We start from the raw sequence: 13,348 nt of genomic DNA on the forward strand, positions 1-13,348 counted from the left end.
AAAAAAAAAAAAAAAAAAATTTCTTCTTCAATAAACATAACTGAAACACGTTAGAATAGACCTTGTCAACCCAAGTTCTTTAAGAGATTTAAGCCCTAATGCCCTAAAGGAGCTACTACATATATATGTAATGAATTAATTTCGCTCCTATGCATGTAGAACAGTGTTTTTCAACCTTTTTTTATCTCATAGCATGCTTGAACTGATAGTTTAACTTCCACCACACACTTAAATTATGTTGATGAAAACAAAAGAGTAAAGAATATAATACACTTACTGTGCTTTGAACTTCTTTTGAAAATAATTTAATTAGTGATCTTAAAAAAATTTTCTGGCATGTCTGAGACCCTCTCATGGCACAGCAGTGAAATCTCACCACTGAGACCCTCTCATGACATAGCAGTTGAAAATCACTGATATGGAAGACACTAATTATGTCCCATTCTTGGGAGAACTAAGGAAATGGTCACTGAAATGGTTTTCTGAAGGGCAGAATTATTTTATAAAACACTATTTGAAATAGACTTCAACATGAGTTGAAAAGATAGTTCATAGACATAAATAAAGCAAGATCCAAATATTCTCACACACAGTTCCTAAAAAAATAGGAGAAAGAAAATTGAGTATAAGAAGGAAGTGCAAAGCTATGAGCAAAGGAGCTAGAAGGAGAGAGGAAGAAAGAGTAACCCATCTCACCAGGCAAGTTACTACAAGGACGGAATCAGCCATCACCCCAATACAGAGAAGTTCCTTCACAGCAGGAATACTCAAAGGAGGACAGGAGAATGCAATTAGGAAGACCAGAGCCATCCAGTTTCCATGCTCCATTCAAGTCAATGTCAAGAGAGCAAGAGCATATAATTCTAACCAATTCCCCCCACACACTCTAAGGCAGCACATATAGGTTCCCTGTGACTTGAAGAGAGAGAGAGTGTGTGTGTGTGTCTGTCTGTCTGTCTGTCTGTCTACCTAAACAGAAACACTACCGTTGTATGTCTATATAAGCCTCCAGGGTTCAGACAGGGAGGGAATGCCTCAGTCCTACATCAGGAGTATGGCTGCTCCTGAGGAAAGGCTTATTCATGCCAAGGTGGTAGATTACACAGGGGGGTCAAAAACCTGTGTGTTCTTGCAACAAGGCAGTTTGTGCAGTTGTGGCAAGAGAAACAAGAAGTATCCCTCACAGCCAAAACCACAAAGCCAACTTATGCTCAGTAAGACTGCTACTTGCTATTCATCCTCTGAAAGACTAAAAAAAAAAAAAATGTACTAAGCCACACCTTGAAGAGTCATAGCAGAGTGGCAAGCCACAGCTTGATGGAAGCATTACAAGAGATCAGGATCCAAGTCTGCTAATCTAAATCACCCCACCTCAGGACTGAGGACTTCCCGTATTCTTCCAACACTGACCTCTTAAAATACCACTTTCTCTAATAAAACTTTTCTAACAAACCTCATAAACCATGTGTTTATATGTACATTCATAAGTGTGTTCCTTGCTCTGTGTGTGTACTTGTATAATATGCGCACACCTTAACATATTTTTTCCTGTTAGTCTTTCCACTTTAGATTTTTAGACAGAAGATGTCTAAAACAGAAGATGTCTAACTTATTTTATATTCTCCCAGAATCTAACCACAAACCCCATGAGGCTGCAATAATAAATGCTATTTGCTGCTTACACTAACCAGCTTTCAAGAGAAATTCATGGAAAAACCATGTTTGCAATTGGGAGCCTTTCTGAAAGGGTGACAATTTACCTTAAGAGACACATGTGCATATACTCACTATTAATATGCACAGAGCCCCACAAAAGCATCACCAACACCAAATTGCCAGTCTATAACCAGAAACAAAGAAGGGGATACTCTTAGAAGCCCCTAAGATGATTGAAAACCATGCCCATCTCTTAAGGTTTGTGTTTAAAATAACTTCAAAAGGCTACCAACACATACTGGGGTTGGCATAAAAACACCTACAGTATTAATTTCTTGCTTTCTTGATTTAAAGCTTAACTTCATATTACTTCTGGGAATTTGGTTGATTTCTTTTTTTTTCTTTTAAACCAAAACAGCACCTCAGAGCTGAGACACTGAAGTTATAGGACTCTTTTCCAACGCAAAAAACACTGTTATTAGGATTAATGGGTTCACTAAGTACTCAGAGTCCCCCCCATCGTATTTTTTCTTCAAGGCTACACATATAAAGAGGAGACAAACACATCAGTACCAGGAATCTGCTCAGCTGCTTTCTGGGGGAGATTAAGAAACTGACCACAACACAACCAGAAGCAAGTGCCCCTGAAGGGCAGAGACGCTGGCACACAGCAGGCACTCGGCTTGCAAAAGATTAAAGCAACTAATCAACGTGAAGACTGACTTACATAAACAATCAAATACCAACTGTGAAAATGTAAAACTTATAATCTTTATTCAAATATTCATGATTATACCAAAATTATAAGGTAGATATCCCTAAAGGAGTTAGAAGTGTTGGTTTCCTGACAATGTGGAAGAAGGTTCTGTGTTCTAACAGCAACGGATGCCCCAATAACCAACTAGCAACTGAGGCAGGGACAGTGACCTAGGAAGAAAAGAAAGAGGGGTGTCACTTGACACGCCAGTGCTCATGGACTAGGCCCTGCCACCATAGCACATCTTTCCAAGAGTTCTAGGCACACAACTGCCTAGAGAAATCACGAGACCCTCTCTTCTTTGCTGGGCTCAGCCTTGGGCCTTGGTAGAAAAGCAGCTATAAGTAAAAAGGCATGTAATCTACTTGCCAAAGTTCTATGGTGGACTAAGGAAAAAATGGAACAACAGTGTTTTCTTTGGGCTCAGCGCCTATAACTCACTGGTTAGGGCACCGGCCACATACACCAGGGCTGTCAGATTTGAACCCAGCCTCAGCCTGCTAAACAACAATGACAACAACAACAACAAAAATAGCCAGGCGTTTTGGCAGGCGCCTATAGTCCCACAGTCCCAGCTACTTGGAAGGCTGAGGCAAGAGAATCGCTTGAACCCTTGAGTTTGAGGTTGCTGTGAGCTGTAATGCGACAGCACTCTACCAAGGGCAACATAATGAGACTGTCTCAAAAAAAACCAAAAAAAAACCTGTAACAGTATTTTCTTTGCTGAATTTTGAATATCAAACCAGTTGCATTAGAAATTGCTTCATTGGGCGGCGCCTATGGCTCGAAGGGCAGGGCGCTGGTCCCATATGCCAGAGGTGGTGGGTTCAAACCCAGCCCCAGCCAAAAACTGCAAAAAATAAATAAATAAATGAAAATAAAATTAAAAAAAAGAAACCATTTCATAGGCTCAGCACCCATAGCTCAGTGAGTAGGGCACCATCCACATACACTGAAGCTGGCAGGTTCAAGCCCAACGCGGGCCTGCTAAACAACAATGACAACTGCAACCAAAAATAGCCAGGCGTTGTGGTGGGAGCCTGTAGTCCCAGCTACTTGGGATGCTGAGGCAAGAGAATCGCTTAAGTTCAAGAGTTTGAGGTTGCTGTGAGCAGTGATGCCACAGCACTCTACTGAGGGCTACATAGTAAGACTGTCTCAAAAAAAAAAAAAAAAAAGAAAGAAAGAAATCACTTCATAATGGGAAACAGAAGAAGAGAAACACTTCTGAGATCATCTAGAATTACCAAGGCAGAAAATCACTTTTATAGATAGCCCCTCAGAGAGAGAAAGAGAAGAGCAGGACAGAGTAAAACCACCACGCCCCTCTTATAATCAGTGAACAAACAAGGACTGAACTCGTAGCTCCTCAGTTCCCAGACCTGTGTTCTCTCTTCTACCCATACTGACATTCAAGGCTAAAGACACTTTAATACTTAAGAATTTCACGTAGTGCATAGGAACCTACCAATTACTGAACCCCAAGAATTGACATTTCCAATGACTGCCACAGAGCTTAGTTTACATCAATGTCACCACCTCTAAAATAATATATAAGGAGCAAAGCCACACAGACAGTGTTATAGATGGGAAAAGAAAGATCCTCACAACTCCTCCGAATACCAATACTTCACCCAAACATAATAATTTTTAAAGCAACTTATTCTACCCTAATTCTTGTAAGGCTAAAGAACAAAATACTAAAACATATGTTTTAAGCGCAGGCCATTTACAGCATGTGAAAACCAAATCATAAACCCAGTTACCTTAGGAAATGAATAGAAGCCTCCCTTAAATGGTATAGGTGAAATTCAGAACTTCCCCATGGTTTACAAAAGCAATAATGGACTCAGAGATCCTTTTGTGGATATGGAAGTTGAAGGGAACTATCTGAATGCAGTGGAAGATTAGCCATTCAAAAGTTTATTTTGGGCTTCTTAATTAGCTTGTTCCATTTTGTTGAAGAAAAGAAAAGTCTTAAATTTATTCCTCAGTCTATAAAAAGGGAAATAAAAACTAAGTCCAAAACAGATCATGGAGCTCTAGTCTCTGATCTGGGTTGACAATCTGTGGCTGTCTTCTCAGATGGCTGCCATAAAACCCACCAGTAAAAAGTTTCCAAATAAACTAAAAAGTTGTGGAAACCAAATGCCACTGGCATTAATTAAGCTGTTTTGTGTTTTGCTCTTTCACTATCCTTACAAAAATTAAGATAGATAGCACTCTGGGAGGCTGAGGCTGATGAATTGCTTGAGCTCAAGAATTCGAGACCAGCCTAAGCAAAAGTGAGACCTCATCGCATCTAAAAAACCAGCCAGGCATTGTGGCAGGCACCTGTAGTCCCAGCTACTTCGGGAGGCTGAGTCAAAAGGATCACTCAAACCTAGACGTTTGAGGTTGCTGTGAACTATAACACCCCAGCACTCTACCCAGGGCAACAGAGTGAGATTTTGTCTCAACAACAATACCAACAACATTAGGATAGAATAAGTTGCTTTAAAAATTAGAACGTTTAGAGGAAGTATTGTTTATTTCAACATAATAGTGTAGCGCACTTATTTACCGTTCAACAGAAATAAAAGTATCCATATAGAAAATAAATTTTCAACTTAAGAAAAAGAACCACCTTTGCAAATAAGAAAGAAGGTCCATTTGAAAACACATATCAAATTTGTTCCCCAAAGGAATCCATCTCCCTACTTTTGTAGTGAGATGTGGTTCTGTTGTGTAATACCAATACCATGTTAATCTAGCTACTAACATAAAAATCAGATATTAAAATAAAGCAAATTAGTTGTCAACATTACTGAGAGAAAAATGCAAGAGATGGAAGTTTTCCCAAGGTAAAAACTTCAAAATACAATGGGAAACGCTACCTTGACAGAAAGTCTCTTTATTGTAAACACTTTCAGCATCCCATGGACCCTTATGATGAGAGGTACTCCTAACGGGCATGGCTCAAGGCAGGGAGCAGCCACCTCTCCCCCACTGTCTTAGCTGAGTGAACACAGCTGTAATGAGACTCACATCTACATCTGTACCAGCACCACCCCTGGAGTTCAGGACTCACCAAACTTAGTATCCTTAGTCCTAAAAGCCAACAGAAAACAACTGCTTCTAGGCCGTCTTCATAGGTTTTTCCCCCTTCCTTATTTGCAACTCTGGGATTTGCTGAGAAAGTAAGTACAGATTTTGATCTGCAGTGTTCATGATCAGTCAGCAAATGCCCCAAATTCCTATTTAATCTCCCACCTTGGGGTGGGCTCTCTGGAGGATAAAGGAGGAAGAAGAAAGGACTTGGAAGCCTAGTGAGAATATACAGATCCACCTTCAGGAAAGACTATTTCCTACCACTTATTAACACTGCTTAAGTCCTGTGCTGAAACTTATTACTGTTCAGAATTGAAATCTGTGTTGTTTTGAAACATTTTCTTGAGCCCTCATTCCATTTACTATTCATAAAGCCAAAAAGACTCAATCCTTAGGACTTCACCAAAAAAGAGGAAATTATCTTATAAATTTTGCCCATTTAAAAATATAACTGTTTTTAAAACTAATTTGTAGCAAAAACATCACTATTTTTAAAACTGTACTCTGCAAGAAAAATTTCTGCGAAAAGTAGATGATTAAGACCCAAATCATAAAATCCCTATGCCTGCTCATGCTCACATCATTATAATAACTTTTTTCATCTACAGAGGGCACACCCAGAACAGAGGTCACCATTCTGTTTAATGATTCTGTTAGAGAAAAACTGATGTGGTTAGTAAGGCGTGTGGAACTTAACCTCTATTACATCAGGAGTTTAATAGTCTCAGTAAACACACAACTCTCAGTGAACTGTCAATCTATAACAAAAAATATAGAGACGACCAGAGGTGTCTAACAGAATGGAAGGTCAAGTTACTTACCTTATGCAGAGGGAGCACAAGGAACGCTCCTCCCCCACTCGCTTCTATGATTATGGCAACAAACCTGGGATTGACAGCACAGAAAGAACTATCCCAGGTCACACGAGAAACCCGGATATCATCATAGCACTGGTCATTTTTCACTGCTTGTCCGAATACATGCCGAAACTTGCTCTGTCGTACCACTCGCCTCATGGTGTCTGTGGAGGGAGTGAGAATTATGTTAGAATCACACACTGAATTGAAAGCTTTACTTTTACAAATGGAAAGCCCAAAATAGGAAAAACAGAATGATATGGCATTTTGTCCACCCTCCTCAAAAAAGTAGCCAAATTGCAAATTCAAATTTCCCTTAGCAGCACATACCCAGAAACAACTGCAAAATGCGTCAGGGAAAGAATTACGAAGAAATAAAAATTCCTAGTTTAAGATCCAGAAACCTAACTCATCAGTTTTAATTTCAATAGAAAGAGTAAGGCAAAGAATGAAAGAAAATTAGCCTTTCAGGGTTGGGTGGGAACTGACAGACCCCTTTTATGGAACATGGGCAGCACCTGTTGCTCAGTGGTTAGGGTGCCGGCCCCATATACCAGCAAGGGTGGTGGGTTTGAACTTGGCCCTCCCCCCGCCAAGCTGCAAGAACAAAAAAAAAAGCCGGGCCTTGTGGAGGGCACTTGTAGTCCCAGCTACTTGGGAGGCTTGAGGCAAGAGAATCGCCTAAGCCCAGGAGTTGGAGGTTGCTGTGAGCTATGACGCTATGGCACTCTACTGAGGGCAATAAAGTGAGACTCTGTCTCTAAAAAAAAAATAAATAAAATAAAAAGTAAAAAAAAATAATCCTCACAACTCTTTAAAAAAAAAAAAAGAAAAGAAAATTCAAAAGTGAAGTTATCTGGTAGATGTGACGCTGATCAATGTCCAAAAACAGGTTATGATCCTGGGGCTTTGTCCTCTGCCTGCCAAGGTAATTTTTCAGTTTTTAAACATTTTCCCCAGACATCAGCACTATGTCTGAGAACTGTGCCTATTCCTGTGGTCTGTGCATTTCCACAAGACCAACTATGTGTGTGTGTTGGGGGTGGGGCAGGGGATTCAAGAGACACAGCAATCACCTTTGTCTCCAAGACCCTTCTAAAAGCCTCCTAACACAGGCTTAATAATCGGAGCACCCCAGGACCAACTGCCTAGTGCTCAGCGCTGCAAAATGAAAAACAGGAAAAATCAGCCTGAGACAGCCAATGGATCAAGAGCCAGGTCTTGGGACAGAGGAGCAGTATTTAAATGGAAAGCAATGTGATCAAAGTGATGTTTAAGAGGACAATAAGTCTGGCAGTGGCACAGCGAATGGATTAGACGGGAAGCTCAAAGCCAGGCACGAGGCTAGGAAGCCACGAAAGATAATAAACTAAGCCCAGGAAAGGTCCAGAATGATCTGGCGGCGGCAGATGAGACAAAGGAAAGGAAAAACGCAGGGGCTATTTGGAGGGGAAGTGAAGTCAGGATGGGTTTTTAGTCAGAGTTTATCATTCACCACATTCACTTCTCTAGTGAACCAGGAAATCTGAGGGGAGAGGACACAGCTAGGCTCCTAGGCTCTCTGATTTGTCATTTCAGACTCTAAATTCCATTAAATTGTCTAACAGACACGAAAAGCATTGTGCTTTGGGATCACCAGGCCCTGCCTGCCTGATAACGCCCCATGTCATTTTCCTACCTGCTACAGCAGGAGATTCTGTTCATATTGGTTAGGACAGAAAGAAGCCAGGATAAAACCTAAGTGGAAAAGGAACATGGTTCAACCTCGACAACTCAACTGAAACTCCAGACCCCACCTACAGAGGAGGGCTAACACCTGTCCTCTGGTGCCAGATGGGACACATGGTAGGCTAATTCCTTTCCTCTAAATTCCCTTCCTCATGGCCCTGAGCCCACTGTTAAATGCAGAGCGAGAATTTATTTTTGCCAGGTCCTCCTACCCTTTCAAGACATGTGCAAAAGTGGCCTCTCTCCAATGCTGGGGTATGTGGCTGGGCTGAGGCAACAGACCCTTGGCAAGCATTTGAGCAACCATGTTCCTCAGCACAGCTGTTGCCAGACCTTTCCAGCTGACAACCAGAGCTGTCCATTCTGAGTACTTGATAGAGGAGATGGCAAATGACATGCTTTACTTTTATGCTTGGCCAGGCTCCTCCCTTTCTGAAACAGTATGAATACCTCTCAAGTCTGAGTTTGAGAAGACAGCTTCTGTAAGCTGGTGAAAACCAAAAGGAAAGCACATCCTCACAAAGGCCGATGTTCAGCCGGCAGATTTCAGGATCCACATCCCTACACAACCCTGCGTACAAGTTACAAATGCTGGAATCCCCATCAGCACCGTCCAGCAAGTATCAACAGTTAAAATAGAAGGAAAAAAAAACACTGCACCTTGACCACTCTCTTGTCAAAGAGTTAATCTCCTTCGTATATAAAAAAGTTCTTACAAGTTCATACAATTAAAACCCAATAGAAGATTAGGCAAAGAATGTGAAGAAGTAATTTATAAAAGAAACACAAATGGCATTTGTCTCTACTCCTTCCTAAAATCCTAATGACAGCAAAGGAGTAAAAGCAGATGTAAATACCAAAGGACAAGAGAGCTGGAGAGCAGCCTACAAGAGGGCAGCTGTGACAGCAACGTCCTGAATGATGGAAAGCTGTCATGCACCTGTAACCAGCTACAGCGTAAGTGTCACAGGGGAACTCACCAGAAGAACACCAAAGGCACACCGTGAATCTCTAGTACACTCAGAGGAGAAACTGTGTGTCTCTACAGACAGGGATGTGGGAGAGGGGCTGAAAGCCTAAATTAGGAGCAGCTGCACACCTAGATCCCCCTCCCCCTCCAGGGCTACACAACCAGGTACTGGTCTGTCCCATCCCCAGGAGAAGCCAGAAGAGGCTAGACAGCTGGCCCCTCTGAACAGGATGACACCAGAACAAGAGCACAAGTAGGACAAGAAACAGCCCCTTGTCCCTCTTGGCTCCCAGGATACCACCCACCCTACCTGCAGTAGGTCAGATCTTATTGCCCCAGGGGGCAATTTTTCCTCTTCACTCAAATGGGCTAGATATCATCTATCCTCACAACAATACAGATTAATACATGTAAAGTGCTTAAACTGTCTTCACAGACACTATACAAATCTGCTGGCCAATTTACATACTAAAATACCTTAAAAAGACATTTCTATATTATGCAGTGACAACTAATTTTCATCCTAGCTGCATCTGAGCAGAATGATATTAGAAGTTCTTTTGCTACAATCACGGAGTAGAGAATTATTAGCTACAGAGAGGGAGTGAGAAAAGCCAGTGCTTTTCACAGTGCTGTGCTGAGTCAGGCTGTCAAAGTGGAGCTTGAAGGGCAGTGTGAGCCCATTCACTTCCAAGGTCAAATCTGAGCTCAGCTATGCACATGTGGCACAGCTGCTTCTGCTGCACAGAATGCCTCAGCCCCTCTGGGCACACAACAGAGAATAGCAATTAAGAGCGCAAGCTCAAGAGTCAGACAGCCTTCTGAGTGAGAAGCACAGCTGTACCATTTACTTCCTGGCCATGGTTCAGTAGGGCAAGTCACTGAATCCCCGGAAGTGTCAGATTCTCTATCCGAAAATGAGCACAACACATATAAAGTTGAAGTGATTACTGAATGAGCAACTTGGTGATGGGATGGTGACAGGAGATCACTATGTTACAGCACCTTGGATGGTTAGACACACAAAACTAATCACGCCATAAATGTCACCTAGTGTTGTCATCTTAGTAATTGATATAAAATGACCTGGATTCAAATCCTATCTCTGCCACTTACTGGTGAATTCTTTAACCTCTCTTGAGCCTCTGTTTGATGATCTATAGAATAAAGAGAATGATACCTATAAAGAATTTAAAACAAAATCTGAGAAAGCCCAGTTCCAGATGGCTTCACTGCTGAAGCCAATCAAACATTTAAAGGAGAGAACACTTCCAAACTAATTATATGAGGCCAGTATACCGAAACCATAGACAAAACCAAAGACATCACAAGAAAACTACAGACTATTATCTTTATGAATAAAGATGCAAAAATCCTTAACGAAATACGAACAAACCAAATCCAGCTATAGAAAAAGAATTATGCCCTATGATCAAGTGGGACCTATCCCAGGAATGCAATGTTGGTTCAACATCTAAAATTCAATTAATGTAACACATTCTATCAACAGAATAAAAAACAAAAATCACACAATCATCTCAGACACAGAAAAAACATCTGACAAAATCTAAAACCTAACATCCGATACAACACTCAACAAACTAGGAATAGAAGAGAACTTCCACCTGATAAAGGGCATCTATGAAAATACTACAGCTTGGCTCAGTGCCTGTAGCTCAAGTGGCTAGGGTGCCAGCCACATACACGGTGGGGGGTTCCAATCTAGCCCAGGCTGCCAAACAATAATGATGACAACTACAACCAAAAAAAAGAAAGAAAGAAAGAAATAGCCGGGCCATATGGCGGGTGCCTGTAGTTTCAGCTACTTGGGAGGCTGAGGCAAGAGAATCACTTACAAGAGGTTGCTGTGAGCTGTGACACCATAGCACTCTACCCAGAGTGACAGCTTGACACTATGTTTCAAAAAAAAAAGAAAAAGAAAATACTACAGCTGACACAATATTTAATGGAATTTTCTCCCTATGATCAGAAATAAGACAAGGATAGCTGCCCTTGCCCCTTCTATTCAAGATTGTAGTAAAGGTGCTAGCCAGGGAAACTAGGCAAGAAAAAGGAATAAAACACTTTCAGATTAAAAAGGAAGCAGTAAACCTATCTCTGTACACAGATGACCTGAACTATTATGTATAGAAAATTCTAAGGAATCCAGCAAAAGACCTATTAGAACTACTAAGTTCAACAAGGTTAAGGATATAAGATCAATTATGCAAAAATCAATTTTATCTCTATATACTCATAACAATTGAAAAGTGAAATTAAGAAAATAAATCACTCACAATCACATCAAAAAGAATAAACTAGTAGGAATAAAACCTAATCAAGGGGGTATAAGACTTGTATCCTGAAAACTACAAATGATGTTGAAAAAAATTAAAGATGACACAAATACATGGAAAGACATCTGATGGTCATAAATCAGATGTCTTGACATTATTAAGACTGCAATATTCCCCAAACTGATACAGTTCAATGCAATCCCGAACAGAATTCCAGATGAATTCTTTGTAGAAATTGATGAATTGATTCTAAAATTTACACAGAATTACAAGAGTCCATAAATAGCCAAATAACCTTGAAAAAGAACAAAATTAGGAAGACTAACATTTCCCAATTTCAAAATTTATTACAAACGAAAAAAAAAATTTTTTTAAAAAGAACAAAATGTATTACAAAACAACAGTAATCAAGACAGTGGTACCGGAACAGGGATAGACAGAGAGATTAATTAATGGAACAGAATTAAAGTCCAAAAGTAAATTCATACATCTTCAATCAACTAATTTTCAATAGTCTTTTCAACAAATGGCGCTGGCACAACTGGACAGCACCAAGCAAAAGAATAAAGTTAGACCCTTATTTCATACCATGGAAAATAACACAAAATAGAACAAAGACCTAGGTATAACGGCTAAAACTATAATACTCTTAGACAAAAACATGGGAGGAAATCTCTATTTGGATGTGGCAAAGAACTCTTAGACATGGCACCAAAAGCACAAATAACAAAAGAAAAAGTAGATAAGCTGGATTCCATCAAAATTTAAATTCTTTGCTTCAAAGGACACTATGAAGAAAGTGAAAAGACAACCCACGGAAGGGGAGGAAAAAATTGTACATCCCGTATCTGACAAGGCACTTGTATGTAGTTAGAACACACAAAAGAACTCCTACAACTCCATAATAAAAAGACAAATAATCCAACTCAAAGATGGACCAAAGACAAGCTGGGCTCAGGGGCTCATGCCTATATCTCCAGTACTTGAGGGCAGGAGTTCAAGCAACACAGCAAGACCCCATCTCTTTCTCTCTCTCTTTTTTTTTTTTAAAGTGGATCAAAGGACTTTAACAGACATTTTTCCAAATATATATATAAATGTCCAAGAAGCACATGAAAAGACATTGGCCATCATTAGCCACAAGGGAAATGAAAATCAAAACCACAATGAGAGATTACTTCAGACCCACTAGGTTGGCTAAAATCAAAAAGTTAGAGAATAACAGAGGTTGATGAGAATGTAGAGAAATGGGAACTCTCATACTCTGCTGGTGGGAATATAAAATGATGCAGCTAATTTGGAAAAAAAAGCCTGGCAGGTCCTCAAACAATTAAGCAAAAATTAACATATGACCCAGTAATTCCACTCCCAGGTATGTAACCAAAGGCACTGAGAACAGGTATGAACTTGTTCATAGCAACATCATTCATAATAATAATCAAAGGGTAGAAGCAACCAAATGCTGGCTACCCACTGCACACGATGGATAAAGAAAATGTGATATTATTCATAGACAGTACATACTACAACTTGGATGAATCCGGAAAACATTATAAGTGAAATAAGGCAGTCACTAAAATCTACATAATACGATTCCATTTATACCAAAGTCCAGAACTAGCAAATCTGTAGACAAAAAGATTAGTGTTTGCTTAGAGCTAGTGGGTAAGAGGGAAATACGGGGTAGGAGGGTGAAATCTAAAGCTGAAGGGTACAATGTTTCTTCTTGAGGTAATGAGGTGGCGGGTTCAAACCCAGCCCTGGCCAAAGAAAAAAGAATAAATAGAAAAAGTCCTGCATTAATACAATAGGCACAAAGTAGGCCTGGCAGGCACGATGGCTCATGCCAGTAATCCCAGCACTTGGGAGGCTGAAGTGTGTAGACTGCCTGAGCTCACAAGTTCAAGACCAGCCAGAGTGAGACCTCGTCTCTTAAAAAAAAAAAAAAAGCCAGGCATGTGGCAGATGCCTATATTCCCAGCTACTCAGGAGG

At 40.4% G+C, this 13,348-nt stretch overlaps 1 protein-coding gene across 1 annotated transcript in view; it reads right to left on the reverse strand.

The window, feature by feature from the left end:
- The window catches only part of CORO1C (coronin 1C), a 91,855-nt gene that overhangs the window by 53,577 nt on the left and 24,930 nt on the right, over positions 1-13,348 (reverse strand). The window contains exon 2 of the mRNA XM_012805252.2: positions 6,325-6,524. Within this exon, the coding sequence (XP_012660706.2) occupies positions 6,325-6,519 (195 nt within the window). The 5' untranslated portion in view covers positions 6,520-6,524. The remainder of the gene's footprint in view (positions 1-6,324; positions 6,525-13,348) is intronic.

This window comes from Otolemur garnettii, unplaced genomic scaffold (assembly GCF_000181295.1).
Source record: "Otolemur garnettii isolate 467f Iridium unplaced genomic scaffold, OtoGar3 scaffold00038, whole genome shotgun sequence".
NCBI lineage: Eukaryota > Metazoa > Chordata > Mammalia > Primates > Galagidae > Otolemur > Otolemur garnettii.